Below are 16,444 nucleotides of genomic sequence, written 5' to 3' on the forward strand. Positions count from 1 at the left end.
CTCTGTGCGCCTTGACCTTCTCCTCTGTCAAATGAAAATGGTGACCCCTGGGCGTCCCAGGACCAAGAGGGGGCCCAGGGAGGGCAGGTGGGCGCAGCACATTGTAAATAATAAGGCATCATAAAAGCACCGGGGTTATCACTATTATTTTCTCTCCGGTTGGTTTGCACGGACAAAACAGAAAACAATCCCAGGCACTCGTAGAACAGCCAAGAGGGGCTGGATTTCAAAAGGGACCTCACTACAAACTGAAGGAAACCAAGGGGAAACAAACAACAAACACAGCCGCCCCACCCTAGCCCACAGTACAGTCGGGGGTCTGAATTTCTGGCCTCTGCCCAGGCCGGGCCCCAGGTCTTGCTGGCCTGGGCCCCAGAGGGTCGGCCAACTCTTCACACTTCCAATCGCCAACAAAGCTAAATGCTCCTGAGTGCTTAGAGATCACTCCCCTCCCATGAAGCAGAGAACACATCTAGACCCTGCTCACAGCAGATGAGGACCGCTCGCTTTGGCTTAACAAGATACCCAACTCACTTCCCCCTGAACTCTCCCCGGCAAGTGTCTGCACATGTGTGTGCGTGCATACACACCACACACACACACACACACACACACACACTCGTCTGGGGAATTCAAGCTCACTTCTTTTCCTTCAGTGGCCTGACAGAATGATCTAGTAAAACCTTCCCCAATATAATCTGCCTAATAAATTTAATCTCCACAACCCTCTCCCTCCACCCAGTTGGCTGATAATCCTGCCCCTGAATACTCCTCTGGGGACCAGCCACAGAATGGCATTCTTGGGCAAGACCTTGTGCCTCCAGAAGGCTCTTGTTAAGTTGGCAATTTGCTCCCTGTGAGAAAGAATCAGCTATCATGTGTCAGTTTATCAGCTGAGCGGAGAACTGGACCCTGAGAGAGTTGGGCAGGGGACTGCTACGTTTGATGGCAGGTTGTCTTAAAGAAAAACGTGGGGCTTCCCTGGTGGCGCAGTGGTTGAGAGTCCGCCTGCCGATGCAGGAGATACGGGTTCGTGCCCTGGTCCGGGAAGATCCCACATGCCGCGGAGCAACTAAGCCCGTGAGCCGTGGCCGCTGGGCCTGCGCTTCCGGAGCCTGTGCTCCGCAACGGGAGAGGCCACAACAGTGAGAGGCCCGCATACCGCAAAAAAAAAAAAAAAAAAAAAAGAAAAACGTGGAGGAGGCACTGCATAGAGGAACCATCCTCGGGGGGAGCCCTGGTTTGTGTGGGGTGGGGCACGGGGGGGTAGCTGGGGGAGGGAAAGCTCTGGACGAGGAGATGGAAGGCCCTGCCATCTGCTTCCTGTGTGACTTTGGGCAGTTTGCGTGACCTCTCTGAGGCTCACAGTCACCTCACAGAGAGTTGAGAGGAGGTAAATTAGACCATATCTGGGCAAGGCCTTAGTAAACTGTGAAAGGCTGCCCTGACCTGCAGGCGAGTGAGGCATCCAGAGGGGCAGGGAGAATGGGGGAGGACCCTGCCTGGTACCGACTCGACCTCGGGCCCCTCTGGTGGCCAGCAGCAGCAGCAGAGTCCGGGCAGAGGACAGGGAGAAGGGGCTGCAGGCTGAGTTTCTCCCTCCCACCCCAGGAAGGGTCACCCTATCCAACGTGTCCGAGAGGAAAGACAACATGCGTCTCGGCCTGAGCCTGACCACCAACCCCAAGGACAACAGCTTCCTGGTAAGAGCCACCCACCCACCCTCCCTCCGAGCCCTTCCTGCCCCACAGGCCCTCTGCTTGGGGCCGTGAGAGGCGTGTGGTGGCTGGGCATGCCCACCCACCAGGCTGCCTGTCCACGTGCACTAGGGGAGCAGCCCCTCCTCTGGCTTCCTGCCTGTGCCATTCAGCCTGCTGTGCCCTAAACTTCTTGGGGGTACAATTCAGGCAAGAAAAAGGATTGAGCCTTTTTGTGTACCTTCCCTTTGGGGCTGGGGGGAGTGCAAAGCAGATAGACTGCAAAGGAATAAGAATAAATAAAGATATTCAATAGGCCAGTGGTAGGGGCGTCTATCCTTTCCTTTGGGGAGCCAGATTTCCAAGGCAGAGGCTGAATCTCTGCTCCAGAATTGATGAAAGAAACAGGACACACCACACACCCTGAGAAGACTTTGAGGCGAAGCCATAAATGAGTGAACGCAGATTTACTACAATGGAGGGAAGGATATGGAGGGATGGGCCACCTGGACTGCATAGGATCAGATGGGAAAGCTTCCCAGAGGAGGTTTCTGTTTTGTTTTTAAAGAAGAGACTAGTCTTAGCAAGGAAGAAAGAGGAGCGGGTACTTGGGCTGAGGTGGTAGAGACATATACATTCATTTAAACTATTTTTTGAGCACTTACAATGAACGGAGCCTGATGCCAGGCACTGGGGATTCAGCAGTCAGCAGAGCTCCTGCCCTCCTGGAGCTTACATTCTGGCTGCGGGAGACACGATAAGCAAATGAGTAATGTGAACATGATGTTGGGACAGAAAGGCAGCAGCGGGCTGTGCTGGGAGATCTCTGCACCCCACCCAGGTGAGCATATGCAAGCTTTGCACACAGTGGGAGAGTGCGGGTGGCGTGATGGATTGGCACTGCCTGCCCCTTGCCATCACGTTCGGGTGAACCACCAGGAATGTGGGTGCGGCTGGGACTGATAGTTCCTAGAGTAGCTGCAAGAAGGTTTCCGAGGAAAACTACCCCAGAAAGCCCAGTAAAATGCACCACTCATTTTAAGATGGGAGGGCTTGTGTCACTCTCTGTTCTCGCCCATCAGTTCATTTCTGTTGACACATGAGACATCTTGGGTGTGAAGCATCAGACATCAGGGCAGCGAGATGACTGGGATGCCCAGAGACTTGAGAAGAGCGTAGTGGCTCTGCCAGGGCAAGTCCTGAGGTGCCTCGATGTATGGCTGGCCCACAGGCCTCCTCATCCCCAACCAAGGGTAACAGGACCCCTGGCCCTGTCCACACATACTTGTCAGGGGCTTTGGTCTGACCCTGTTCTCCCTCTGAGGCTCCTTGTCATACGCCTACTAACTTGATTTCACCTACTTCATGAGGTGGGATGAAGGTCCAGGAGGGATGGTGTGATACAACCCCTGGGGCCTCTGTGGGTAGGTTAAGACCCTCGTTTATAAATAGCAACTTTTGTTAACTCATTCACTCGTCCATTCATCCATTCACTCATCAGCCCATCCCCCAACCAAATGTCCTTCCCTCTATTCATCTACCCATCCATCCATCCATTCATTCATCCACCCATCTGTCTGCATGTCAGTCCACCCCCTCATCCTCCCATCTAATCATTCATCCTTGCATCCATCCCCTCCCACATCCATCCATCATCCATGCATCTATCCATCCATCCATCCACCCATCCACCCATCCAGCCATCATCCTTCTAGCCCTCCAGCCATTATCCATTACCTACTCTCCCATTATTCATTCTCCTCCACTTCCAAAAGTAATTTACCAGAGCTTCAACAAAGGACACAGATAATACAAAACCTTTAAAATCTGAGTTTAAAAAAAGAAAGCTAATTAAAGAAAGGGATTGGAAGTGGAATAATTATTCTTCCAAACCAAGGGAAATTAGAGCACAAAATTTAGTCCTGAGTTTTCCAGCAGCAGGACAAAAATGGAGGCAGAAGCTGGGCTTTCATTTTTAATGACCCTGACTCTGAGAGGGACTCATCACTCAGTCTTTAAATGAGGGGCTGACATCAATGTTTTTGGTAGCAAATTTCAGAGAAAGAGCAGAGACATTCTTTTTCCTTTCCTTTGTAAGAGCCATGGGCATGTTTGGGGGACCCTGTCCTGGAAGTCTGCCCAGAAATGACCTTCAGGCGACCTCTTCAGAAAGACCCTTGAAGGGTCCACTCCCATGGATGACAGTGCTTTCCTGCATCCGGTGTGGTGGGTGGGGGGAAGGAGAGTCACAGCCTGATGATGGGGTGGAGAATGGGACCCTTGAAAAGACAACAAAGGAGGACTCTAAGGTTAGTTTTTCTCCATTTCACCTGAAACCAAGGGAACTAGTACATGTTACAGCAAGAGAGATTGCAGTTAGACTCAAAGAAGACCCTCTAAATCCTAAGGATAACAACACTGAGATGGAGGTTTCTGTCTTGGGTCTTGGAGGTTGGGACTGGGCCGAAGGCTATCGGGCCCGGACCCTCCCTGAGGCCCCCCACTGATTGGGGGTCCATGCTGTGCTTCACAGGCTTGCAGCCCCCTCTGGTCTCATGAGTGTGGGAGTTCCTACTACACCACAGGGATGTGTTCACGAGTCAACTCCAACTTCAGGTTCTCCAAGACCGTGGCCCCAGCTCTCCAAAGTAAGTGGCTTCAAATCTGCAGACTTGGGCTGAGCGACCGACAGTCCATAGGAGGCTCCGAGCTCTGGTCACCACTATCCCATGGCTACAAAGCAGAAGTTGGACTCGAGCCCCGCCCTGCTCCAGCTCTCTGGGTAACCTGTGGGGTAATAATCTTAGCCCACCCTCCCGGGGCAAATGAGCTAAGGCTATGAAGACCATCCTGGCAGCCAGAGAGGCTCACTGCCAACCCACCCTGAGCGAGGAAGAGATTGCTGGCCCACCATGTACAGAAGGCAAGCTGCGTACTGCCGAAGTCTGGGGACATCGTTCACTTAGACTACAGTGTGCGTGGTGCCCTCTGATGTTATGGGGTGCAGCTGCCCTGTAGGTGGAGGGCCAAGGAGGACAGAACTACCCCTGGTGATAGTCCCATCTAATCAGTGTTCCTGGACATGAGGAAGCGCTGCCCAGTTTTCCCAGAGCCTCATGGAACACAAAACCTCCCATTCTCTCCCCACCTGCCAGGAAAGTCTGGGGAAATAACGCTCAGACCTTGCTTCCTGCAAGCCCAGACTGCTTGGCTCCAAGCCTCACTATTTCCTGTGGGCTAACCACCAACACCCAAGCAGCTGCTGCCCGTTTTATTGAGGGTGAGGGGATTAGCACTTCTGGCTAGAGGCAGCCTCCCTCCAAGCACCAGGGCCCAGTCGGAGATGGGAAGGTGGTGCTTGAGGGGAGGAAGGAGGAAGGTCAGTCCAGCAGGGGCTGGAAAATGGTCCCCTCAGGGGCGATGAGGAGGAGTCGATTCTATTCTTACAAAACGTCAGCGGGAGAGGCAGAGGCAGTGCCGGGGCTGGGAGGAGGCTCGCAGCCAGTCAGGTGAGGTGTGTCACCCCCTAGAGAGGCTCTTTCCTCTGGGCCAAGGTGTGACCATCTCAGCCTCCCAGAATCTCCTGTGGCGGAGACCTCCTCACCCCGCTGACCAGCAGCGGTGCCCTGGGAGCTCAGCAGATCCAGATCCCAGGGCACCTCCCGCCACCCCTGCCAACACCACGGAGGATCTAATTCAGCAGGTCTAGGATCAGCCGCAGGGCGTGTGTACGTGCGCACGTGCGTGTGTTTCAAAGGTGTGTTCTGCCACGTTTAGCAACCATAGAGGTTCTTCCCAGTGTGTCTTAAAATGAAAAATTTGAAATCGTAAGAAAGAAATCAGTAATAATAAATGCGTTCTAATAAAATTGGCTTTAAAATAAAAGAAACCTGGCCCCTACCAGTAGATTAGAAACCCCTCCTCATCAAGGAGTTACTGTTTCGTGTCCTTGTGGCTGCTGGCATCACACGGCGCTCCAGCACATGGCAGGTGCTCGGTCCACAGGTGTGGGGCGAAAGCATACTGGAGAAGGACAAAGCTATCAGGCACCGTTATCCTGGAGGTGTAGGGCCATCACATGCTGTATGCGGCGTGTGCAGATGAGACCAGAGTGTACACACAGCTTCTCCTAAAGCAGAGGTGACTCTGAGCATCCAAACGCTTCTAAAGTGCTCTCCCAAACACAGAACCTGTGACAGACGCCTAGGCTCAAAGCCACCACCTTCCCCTCCTGGTGAGCTCTGACATCAACATACTATACCTTCCCGATGCAGGAGTTACTGGAATCGTTAACTCACAAAGGCCCCTGCTGTATTGCTATAAAGTAGATTTGCAAACAATGTGAAATTCTCCAGTAAAAATAAGCAGATGCCCAATATTTCGGTGTGGTACAGTATAGTGTATATCGTATCAGATTGTATCATCTCTTATTTCAAGATAAGTCTTGCTGTTTCACAAACAGAAATAAATTACTTAGATGTAAAGAGAAGTTTTTTAATTTGTTAGGTTACCAATGTTTCATGTTTGTTGCTTTTTATTATTCATTTTAATTTGGTATTAATATTACAAGAATATAGAGAAACCTTCAGGCTCAAAGCAGCGAGAGCTTGACCTGATAATGTCATTGTTACATTCACAAAGTGGTTTCGTTAAAAAGAAAAATAAAAAGAGGACAAGCTAAGATTCTTGAGCATTTACTTGTGCTCAGCCCTAGAAGCATCACCTTGTTAATTCCTCGTGGCAATCCTCTACTATCATTATGCCTCTTTTACAGAAGAGAAAACCAGTGCCAGGATGTTAAGTAACTTGCCCAAGGTCAAAGCCAGGGGTCAAACAGTCTGACACCAGATTCCACATTCCTAGCTATTACACCGTGCCTCCCTCCTAAGAAGTGAAACCCATTCATCTGGGCTGAAAGTGGTAAAGCCAGCCTACCTATTACAGTAAAATAAACAATAATGAGGTACTGATTTGGGCACTGTTGGCTGCCTACCAAACACTGGCCAGCTAACGGTGGTCAGTCCCTGTTAAGGAGCAGAGGCGGTAGGACTCCACCGATGCTTTGTTCAGACAGCCGGTGCAGAACAGTGGCGCAGAGCCAGGAATTCCTGGGCTCCTCATTCGCGTTGCCCCAGTAAATGTTCAGCCCGAGGACAGCTCCCAGGCCAGGCTTCCCTGGACAATCATCCAGGGAATCAGAGATTTGCAGACACTGGCTCCTTGGGTAGCTGTGACCATGTTCCCACTTCTCAGGGTGCCAGACCTACATGGACATCATCATTGTCCTGGATGGTTCAAACAGCATCTACCCCTGGGTGGAGGTTCAGCACTTCCTCATCAACATCCTGAAGAAGTTTTACATCGGCCCTGGGCAGATCCAGGTGGGTGTGGTTGGGACTCTTTCCTCCTCCAAATAAGGCCCCCCCAAAACCATGGCAGATGCTGCCTTGGGGTGGGGGGGAGCATCTGTACATGCGCTAGAAAGGTGTAGGGGAAAGGGCCAGCAGCAGGGCCCTGTAGCCCAGGACACCCATCTCTGCTGGACACATCAAGGGACAGTGTAGGGGAGGCATCACTGAGTGGGTCAAACACTGTCCTCTGGGATAGACACCACATATTAACAAAAACTTTGATCAGCCAGAGAGTGAGAAGACACTAGCACCCTGCTGGGTGAGGCACAGGGGAGAATTAGGCACTTTGATCTTGGAGAAGAGACAGGGGAAGAGGTCATAGCTGCCAGCACATATTTGAAATGCTGCCTGGTAACGAGGGGTCAGATTTATTCCGTATTGTTTTGGCAGGCCAAAGGAGGACCAATGAATAGAACTGACAAGGTGGCAGATTTCAGGTCAATCTAAGAAATTATTTTGTAACAATTAGAGCCATTAAAAGGGGAGTGGGCTTTCTCATAAAGTAATGAGTTCCCCACCACTGGGAGATCATCTTTTAGGGTACGGTGGATGAAAGTCCAGCATTGGAAATGCACTTGTACCAAATAAACTCTGTGGGCCCATCCGACAGTGACATTTTTTCATTCTAGTCCTACTATAGGTAGGTTTTTGCTTATTCTTTAAGGTTTTTATTTTGAGACTATTAATATTTGAGTCTTATTAATATTTCAAACTTCTCTTCCAAATTTGAAAGAACCTTAGTTCCAGAGTTTGGTGAACAATGCCATGGCCCTCCACCCACACTGCTCCTAAGATTTTAGACTTCAATTCTATGCTCAACTTTTGTATTTTTAAGTAAGAAACTCAATCTGCTGGGCCTTTCTTTAAATCACAGTCTCCTCTCTCAATATGTACCTCCCACCTGCCTCACCAAGCCAGCCATTCATTCCTGGAACTGTGCAGAACCTGCTTCCCTTCTGCTTAGTTCCTCTCCCTTGGGAAGGTCCCCAGCCCTCCTCACTCCTGAACCGTCCCAGAGAGATGACTCCAGGAAACCTCATCACCAAAAGGCCAGCCTTCAGGGGTCAAGAGATCCTGTTTCCCTCTCCTCTGACTTGCAGGTTGGAGTCATTCAGTACGGAGAAGACGTGGTACATGAATTTCACCTCAATGACTACAGGTCTGTAAAAGATGTGGTGGAAGCTGCCAGCCACATTGAACAGAGAGGAGGAACAGAGACCCGGACAGCATTTGGCATTGAATTTGCTCGGTAAAAAATAATAATAATAATAATAATAATTTTCTAAATCTCAGATACTGTTACAGTGATCTTTTGCTGCCCCACAAAATCTAGTATCTGGAGAGACAATACTTAATCCCTCAAAGTTCTGGGCATTGGCTGGGCTCAACTGATCAGTTCTCCCTTGGGTTCTCTCATGTGGTTGAAGGCTGGTGTCAGCTGGGGCTGTTGTCATCTGAAGTTTCGACTGGACTGGACATCCAGAATGGCACACTCATGTGTCTGGCAGTGGATGTTGGCTGTTGGCTGGGAGCTCAGCTGAGGCTGGTGATCTGAGCACCCACACATAGTCATGTGGCTTGGCTCTCTCACCGTGTGGCAGCCAGGCTTTGAGATGAAGCATCCCAAGAGTGAGTTTTCCAGGAGATCCACACGGGAACTCTGAGACTGCCTATGACCTAGCTGTAGAAGCCCCAGAATGTAACTTCTGCTTTTGTCTTTTGATTGAGCAAGTCACTGAAGCCAGCCCAGGTTCAAGGGGAAGAGAATTTAATTTCCCCTCTTGATGGAGGAATGGCAAGGTCACATTACAGAAGAGCATTTTGGGGCTGGGATTTCCAGTCAACTTCAGGAAATACGTTCTGCCACAGAGACCCTATGAAAAGTGTGTGGGTTGTATGAGGGCAGAATCTTCTTGTGGGGTGTTCGTCATCAGTAGAATGTGAAGAACATAGTTAAATCTAACATCTGAGATTGTAGAGCAATGAGACTGTTCCCTTAAACATCACAGCAGAACTCACAATAATAATGAATGCTATCTCTAGTCATCCAGACAGATAGCTACATGCTTATTCCAGTAACTCTGCCATGGCTCAGAACACTGTACTCACCCCCACTGGAATCAGTGAATGATTTTTAAAGTCAATTCCCCCAGATCTTTCCAGCTGTGGCCTAAACTCCTACGATAACTATGTCCAAGACATTTAGATTTTAAATGTATAAATTTTACACCTATGAATATGAGCTCTGCTATGTTCATTGAGACCACCGTCCCATTACCTTATAATCCCACCTCACATAGGGTTAGTCGACGTGTTTAGCAGAATTCTACAATGTGAAAGCTATTTAGTAGTAACATGATTTCATGTGGTCAAAAGATTAACTTTTTTTTGGGCTTCCCTGGTGGCGCAGTGGTTGAGAGTCCGTCTGCCGATGCAGGGGACACAGGTTCATGCCCCGGTCTGGGAAGATCCCACATGCCGCGGAGCGGCTGGGCCCGTGAGCCGTGGCCACTGAGCCTGCGCGTCTGGAGGCTGTGCTCCGCAACGGGAGAGGAAAGATTAACTTTTTTTAAAAAAAAAATTTATTTATTTGGTTGCACCAGGTCTTAGTTGTGGCAGGCAGGCTCCTTAGTTGTGGCTCACGGGCTTCTTAGTTGTGGCATGAGAACTCTTAGTTGCGGCACACATGTGGGATATAGTTTCCTGACCAGGGATCGAACCCAGGCCCCCTGCATTGGAAGCGCAGAGTCTTAACCACTGCACCACCATGGAAGTCACCCAACTTCACTACTCTTTACGATTAAGTTACTGCTCCACCAGTGTATTTCTGTTCACTGATAAAACCTGCTCAAGCTTTTTTCCTAAATGAGCATCCCTCTGTGTAAAGATGGCTCTTGCTCACCCTCATGAGAAATGGGCCCTCATGGGGGTGAGTCTCTGAGACCCCGAGCAGGCTCTTGTGAAGTGGCCAGGGCAACAGAGGAAGCCCACACCCACTGAGCTATCAGTGAGAAGCTAACTGACTCCCACCGGGATGGAGCACGCTGCTTCCATCTCATTTTGCAGCCCATCTCCCCCAGGTCAAGTGTGTGTGACTCACCTAGTAGTTTGAACCATCATGACTCACGAGCACTGCTGGGGTGTGCGATCTACACCTCAAGTGAACTTTGAAATTTGATCTTCCCGGCCAAGTCTGGGTCCCAAATTACAGCTGGTGCCTTTTAAGGTAAAAGGTTTTCTCTCCTCACTCAGCTATTCATAATGCATTTTTTTCTGTGTACCTACTAAAGTACAAAGATCCAGGCCATGGACTTGAGGGGTTATAAAGAGGGTAACCCGTGACCCCTGGTTTAATAGGGGAGCTCTGGTAAGCATCACCCTAACTCAGTGAGGATGAGAGAGGAGGGCTCCAAGGGAGGGACCAGAGAGGACTGCCAAGATGGGGGATATCTGACAGACCCCAGGATTCCAGCAGGGAGAGGTGGAGAGAAGACATTCTACAGAAGACATTCTGCCCCAATAAGGGCAGAGGAGAGGGAAAGTTGAGGAACGTTTACATTCAGAGCCTTGCTCTGAGCATGGTTCGTGTTGGGGAGTAGTAAGCCCTGCAGCCGCAAAGATGGTTTGGAGTCAGATTGTGAGAGTTATAACATTGTAGCTAAAACAAGCGTGATTGGCCACAGAAGGTTCTTGAATGTCATCATCAAATGTGTGCATGAAGGTGAGTCTGGCAGCCATGTATGGTTTTGAGGGGAGGGGGCAGGACATCGCTGCAATGCCACCTTCATTCACTCAACACTTTTTATTGAGCATCTACTATGTGCCTCACACTGTTTTATATACTTGGGATAGATCAGTGAACCAAGCAGATAAATGTCCTACCCTTGTGACGCTGATATTCTAGAGGGTGAGGCAGACAATAAGCAAAAAAATTTAAAAAACGAAAAACAAATAAATAGCTAGTATGCTAGAGGGAGATACAAGCTATGGGGGAAAAATAGAGTCTGGTAAAGGCAGTCAGGCAGGTTGGGGAGGGCAGGTATTTAATCAGCATTAACCAAGTAGTCAGGGAAGGCTTCACCAAGAGCCGACATTTGAGTGGAGACTTAAAGGAGGTGAGGAAGTTGGCCAAGCAGGTGCCTGGCAGGGGAGGTTCCAGAAAAGGGAGCAGCTCAGATAAAGGCCCTAAAACAGGAGCATGCCTGGTGGTTCCAGGATCAGTGAAGATTCCAGCAGGAGGAGAGGCTCAGAGGGATTACCAAGGGTTTCGCGGGCCATTATCAGGACCTGGGAGAAATGGGAGCCAGGACAGGTTTTGAGCAGAAAGGAGACGTGATATGACCTTTCTCCACGGGGTCACATTGGCTTCCAGGTTCATGGAAACTGTCGTGAGTATAAAGCTTTCACTGCACTCCAGGAAGTTATAGTCTGATTTACAAAGCAACAAATCCAAATCTTCTACACAATACAAATTCACAATTTTAAATCTGATGATTCATGCCAATATTTATGCTATTACAGATTCATACAGATATTCACACCATTCCACTCTATGGAAATATGATCCTGAAATTTCCTTGGCTCCACATGTAATAAAGCCTGTTTTTCCCCTGCCATATTTTTTCTCCTGGAGTTTTGTTCCTGGACCTGGCCCTCCAATGAAGTCATGGAAGCATCTTGAGTCTCCTTTGAAGGACTAGCAGCATTCTCCCTCCACTGAGTCGGGCTTAAGCCCAAAATATTCTCTGTATTTTGTCATGTCAAGTGTGCCTCTGCCCCACTTCAGTCCACGCCTCATACTAAAATTAGAGGAGTTTTTAAAGCCAGCATATCCAGAATATCATAGAATTGCTAAGAGAATGGCAGATGGTCTGTTTCTCTTAACTAGTAGTTGAAGATGCTCTGAACTAATTTATTCCAAGTTTTGTGAATTCCTTAACATCTAAATCATGCACATCAGCTCATCAGCTTGCTGTGTAACAAAAGATACAACCGAAGCCTTAAGGTGATGGGATTTAACCTGACATCATGGTGCTTGAACCTGTGGGTCAGACCTTTGAGGACTCACTGCAGAGTCTAAGGGTAGCATTTATTTTTAGGTCCTTATTGGAAAATTCAGAACCTCATGGTCTGAAGGAGAGTTGGCCTCACACAGGCAGGCACCAAGAGCCAGTGATGGTTCAGGAGCCAATTTTTCCTGCTTCGTAGATGGGTCATCAGCTCCAAGAGTCCACAGAGTGCCAGCCCCCCGGCTACTGGTTGGACTGCCCAGCAGGCAGGCCAAGCACCTGCTCCAGCCACTGAAAACAAAATAAAAAGCAAGAAAGAGAAATATTTGTCATAGAATTTGATATTTAATAGTTCCCAGAATAGAATCAAAGTGGTTCTCCTGGGAAAAATCGGAACTTTGTCAGGCTTCATCACACACATTTTATGGAACAGCATTGTTTGGCTGTTGAATTGCTCTGGCACGTCACCTTTTCAGAACTGAGGGAAGTGGTTCTCAACTCCGATGTTCATTAGAACTTTTGAACAATGCTGGTGCCCAGGCCACAGTCCAGAAATTCTGATTTCATGAGTCCAGGTGGGGCCTGGGCATTACTTTTTTTTTTTAACTCCCCAGATGATTCTAATGTGTGGCTGGGTTTGTGAACCGTGAAATTAGGGCCTCTAAAGGTCTCCACCTGACCCTGATCTCCCCTCCCAGACCCGCCCCATCCCCCTGCTTCCCCAAAACAGCAAGATCAGGACTTGAGAGGGGCTTTTTAAAGTCACTCTTTAAAGACAAGCAGATTTAAGACGCATCTGAGCAGCCGGTGAACGAGTAGTCTGGACATCTCAAACCAGCTTCTTTTTTTTTTTTTTTGCGGTACGCGGGCCTCTCTCTGCTGTGGCCTCTCCCGTTGCAGAGCACAGTCTCCGGACGCACAGGCTCAGCGGCCATGGCTCACAGGCCCAGCCGCTCCACGGCATGTGGGATCTTCCCGGACCGGGGCACAAACCCGTGTCCCCTGCATCGGCAGGCGGACTCTCAACCACTGCACCACCAGGGAAGCCCCCAGCTTCTTCTTTGGTTCGAGGTCCCAACACCCTGTAGCGTTGCCCGGGGGCTTCGTGGCAGTAGGAGCGCCAGGCCTGCCCCATCCCCACCTTCCTCTGTGACCCTCCCCCTGTGCTTGGGTTCCAGCTCAGAGGCTTTCCAGAAGGGTGGAAGGAAAGGGGCCAAGAAGGTGATGATCGTCATCACGGATGGGGAGTCCCACGACAGCCCAGACCTGGAGAAGGTGATCCAGCAAAGCGAGAGGGACAACGTGACCAGATACGCTGTGGCCGTGAGTCCTGTCCTACCTGTCCTGCCCCTGCCCACCCTCTAGAGGCTTCACCATCAACCCCTTGGGGACTCTGGGGTTGGGGGGCGGCTCTGGGCAGTGAACCAGCCATCCAGGCCCTCAAATGGGCCTCTCCTTGTTACATCTCCTAAAGAGCAGTTGAGAATCTCCTTTCCGTCCTGCCCAGGTTCATCTGCAACGGCTGTGGAGGGTTTTTTCTCCATTGCCAGGGAGGTTCTGAAACCTCCGAAAACTAGAAAACACTCCCAAGCCCCAGAACCCTGTCTTAGAACAGGGTCCGAGTCTGGGGCCATGGGTGTGTGGGGAGGTCTGTGCCATGTCCCGGTTTGTCGCCCCTGCCCCTGTTCCCTGGCAGGTCCTGGGCTACTACAACCGCAGGGGGATCAATCCAGAAGCTTTTCTAAACGAAATCAAATACATCGCCAGTGACCCCGATGACAAGCACTTCTTCAACGTCACTGATGAGGCGGCCCTGAAGGACATTGTCGACGCCCTGGGGGACAGGATCTTCAGCTTGGAAGGTGAGCGCTGCTTCTCGAGAGGGGTCCACGCTCCTGGGCTCATAGCAGGTGAAGCCCACAGAGCGAAATCCAGCCCCCCGGGATGGGAGGGTTTAGCAGGAGTCCTCCGTTTGTGATGACCGCCAACACTGGAGCGCTCCTGTGCTGATGTGAGGCTGTGCACCTTCCAAACAGCCCCAGAGGCTCGTTGTGCTGGTCACCCCCTCCTTTTACCATGGAGGAAACTGCAGCTCGAAGGGACCAAATGACTTGCCAGAGTTCCAACAGCTCAGGAAGGAATTGGGGTTTGAACGAGCATTGCCAGACTTAGCAAATATAAAATACAACATTTGTGGCAGACTTGTACTAAAAAACCATTAGTTGTTTGTCTGAAATTCGAATTTAACTGAGCGTCTCGTATTTTATCTGGCAACTCGAGTTGAGCCCAGCTGATCCAGACTCCACCGCCTGAAACGCTCACTCCCCAAGTCCCGCTCCTACTCCAGCTTTTTGCGGGCTTTCCTCAGATTGCCTCTCTCCTTAATAATTCAAACTCCAGTTTTGACTTGCATGGGTCTCGTTTGCACCATATATTGCTGTAGAGGGGCCCTTGCCGTACTGGGCTCTACCATATGGGAGGATTGTCAAAAGAGATAGAGGGCAGCATCCCAGAGCCCAAGCAGTCTGCTCTGCATTGGAGATAGCGAGCTACAGGCACAGGGAAAGAGAAGAAAAGCCCTCATAACCCATGATAAAGGAATAGAAAGTATGAACCTGTTTGACCCTCACCTTAGAATTAAACATCCAAATCAGTGAGTTTATTCTCAAAATGGTCGCCTTGCGTGACGAGAACATTGGCTCCAATGACACGTCAGGAGGCTCTGTGCAGGGAGGAGCTTTCAGCATGCATGGGATTCCTGTGCAAATCTGTGGTGGTGACAGGTCTTCCTCCTCAGGGTCAATTTGATATTTGGGAACCATCCAGAAGCATCTGAAACCAAATCTGGTGAACAGTAGGAATGAACAAAGTGGGAAATTCCATTTCTTGCCAACAATGCAGATTATTTCTTTCCGTGCACTTTTCTGGATCTTTCCCCTACATTGACATCCCTATAGTATGCATGCCCTGTAATATAAGTTGTTTCAAGTCCTTTTCAGCAGGGAATGAGCTGCTAATAATAAACCTACACGACCACCTAGAAGGTGCCTGCTGCTGGGGCAGATGAGCTGGTTCAGGCCCGGGGCCTCCTCTCACCTCCCTGCAAGTGCTTCCAGGTCACAGGTGCTGGGGACTGAGCTGCAGGCATGTCTGGTGCTAAGAAATTAGGTGCAGAGCTAACATCTTTCTGTCCCTCTGTTTTAGGCACCAACAAGAATGAAACCTCCTTCGGGCTGGAGATGTCACAGACGGGCTTTTCCTCTCACATAGTGGAGGTAAGGACAGGTTTAGAGCTGCCCTCCTGCCCTCTCACTCTTCTCAGCTCTCTGGGTCATCATCTTGCCGCTCTTGGGCTGTCTCTCATCCCCCCTTCTCTCTTTCTTGGAGTCTCTCTGCCTCTCGTCTTCTCTGGGTGGAAGAGGAAGGTCAAGGTCATCAAATTATAATAAGCTGTCTCAAGCCCCCCTGTGCATGGGAACGTGTCCCCCCCAGGACCAAGGGTCCCATTCAGTCCATAGAACTTCATGCAAAAACTAGGTCAACGTGGCAAAACCACTTGCCGGGGCTGTAATAGTGTCCTGCATGCCCCAGGTGGCCTGTGTGTGCAGGGGCATGGCCCTGCATTGATGTTGGGAGGGTGTCCAGATGTGCCAGGTGTGCTCTGGAAGGCAGCCCACGTGGGCTTCTCTCTTTGCAGACTCAGCATCGTGTTGCAGAGGTCCCAAGCAGACATATGGTGTCACAAGCATCATGTTCTATCTGGGGCATGTGCTTCACCTGGTTCTGATTCTCAAGATGAGGCTCAAACCTCATAGGATTGCCAGAGGGGCAGAGGAGTCCATAGCTGCATGCTTTATAAGCTGTTTGGGGTATAGCCCCGCCTGGGAGTACTATGCAGGGAAAGCCTGTGTTGTCAGTATCAGCACATGCCCCCGTGGCATGCTTTGGACAGACAGGTGTCCTGGGTTTGCGTGCATATGCTCTGACCAGGCTGGCCCCCATGGGAGTGGACTTGCGCCTACTAATTTGCCAGAAAAGGCCTATCAGTCCATCCCACTTTTATATCACTTTCAGTAACCCACTGAATTCTCCCAACTCCTCTGTGAGGTGGACAGGGCAGGATTCCTTGTTCCCAGTTGCCAGATAAAGAAACCAAGTCCCAGGAAGGTTGAGTGACCTGCTGAAGTGACGGAAGTGAGAGAAATATTAGTCTCAAGCTCTCTCTGCAACAACGAGCAGCTGCTCCGTGAGAGCGTTTGGAATCTAAGGGGGCCTCAGTCAGAGATCCCAAATCGGAGGGAGGGGGACAGATGCACAGCAGACAGCA

At 50.2% G+C, this 16,444-nt stretch overlaps 1 protein-coding gene across 3 annotated transcripts in view; it reads left to right on the forward strand.

Annotated features, from left to right (window-relative positions):
- ITGA11 (integrin subunit alpha 11) overlaps positions 1 to 16,444 on the forward strand; it is a 129,197-nt gene that overhangs the window by 67,090 nt on the left and 45,663 nt on the right. For all 3 annotated transcript variants that reach the window (XR_010839775.1, XM_059058564.2, XM_067029603.1), the window contains exons 4-10: positions 1,612 to 1,703; positions 4,231 to 4,345; positions 6,951 to 7,078; positions 8,209 to 8,357; positions 13,296 to 13,440; positions 13,814 to 13,979; positions 15,322 to 15,392. Coding sequence is in view for 2 of the 3 variants with exons in the window: in XM_059058564.2 (XP_058914547.1) it covers positions 1,612 to 1,703; positions 4,231 to 4,345; positions 6,951 to 7,078; positions 8,209 to 8,357; positions 13,296 to 13,440; positions 13,814 to 13,979; positions 15,322 to 15,392 (866 nt within the window). In the remaining variant the exon portion in view is untranslated. The remainder of the gene's footprint in view (positions 1 to 1,611; positions 1,704 to 4,230; positions 4,346 to 6,950; positions 7,079 to 8,208; positions 8,358 to 13,295; positions 13,441 to 13,813; positions 13,980 to 15,321; positions 15,393 to 16,444) is intronic.

Source organism: Kogia breviceps, chromosome 3 (genome assembly GCF_026419965.1).
Source record: "Kogia breviceps isolate mKogBre1 chromosome 3, mKogBre1 haplotype 1, whole genome shotgun sequence".
Classification (NCBI taxonomy): Eukaryota; Metazoa; Chordata; class Mammalia; order Artiodactyla; family Physeteridae; genus Kogia; species Kogia breviceps.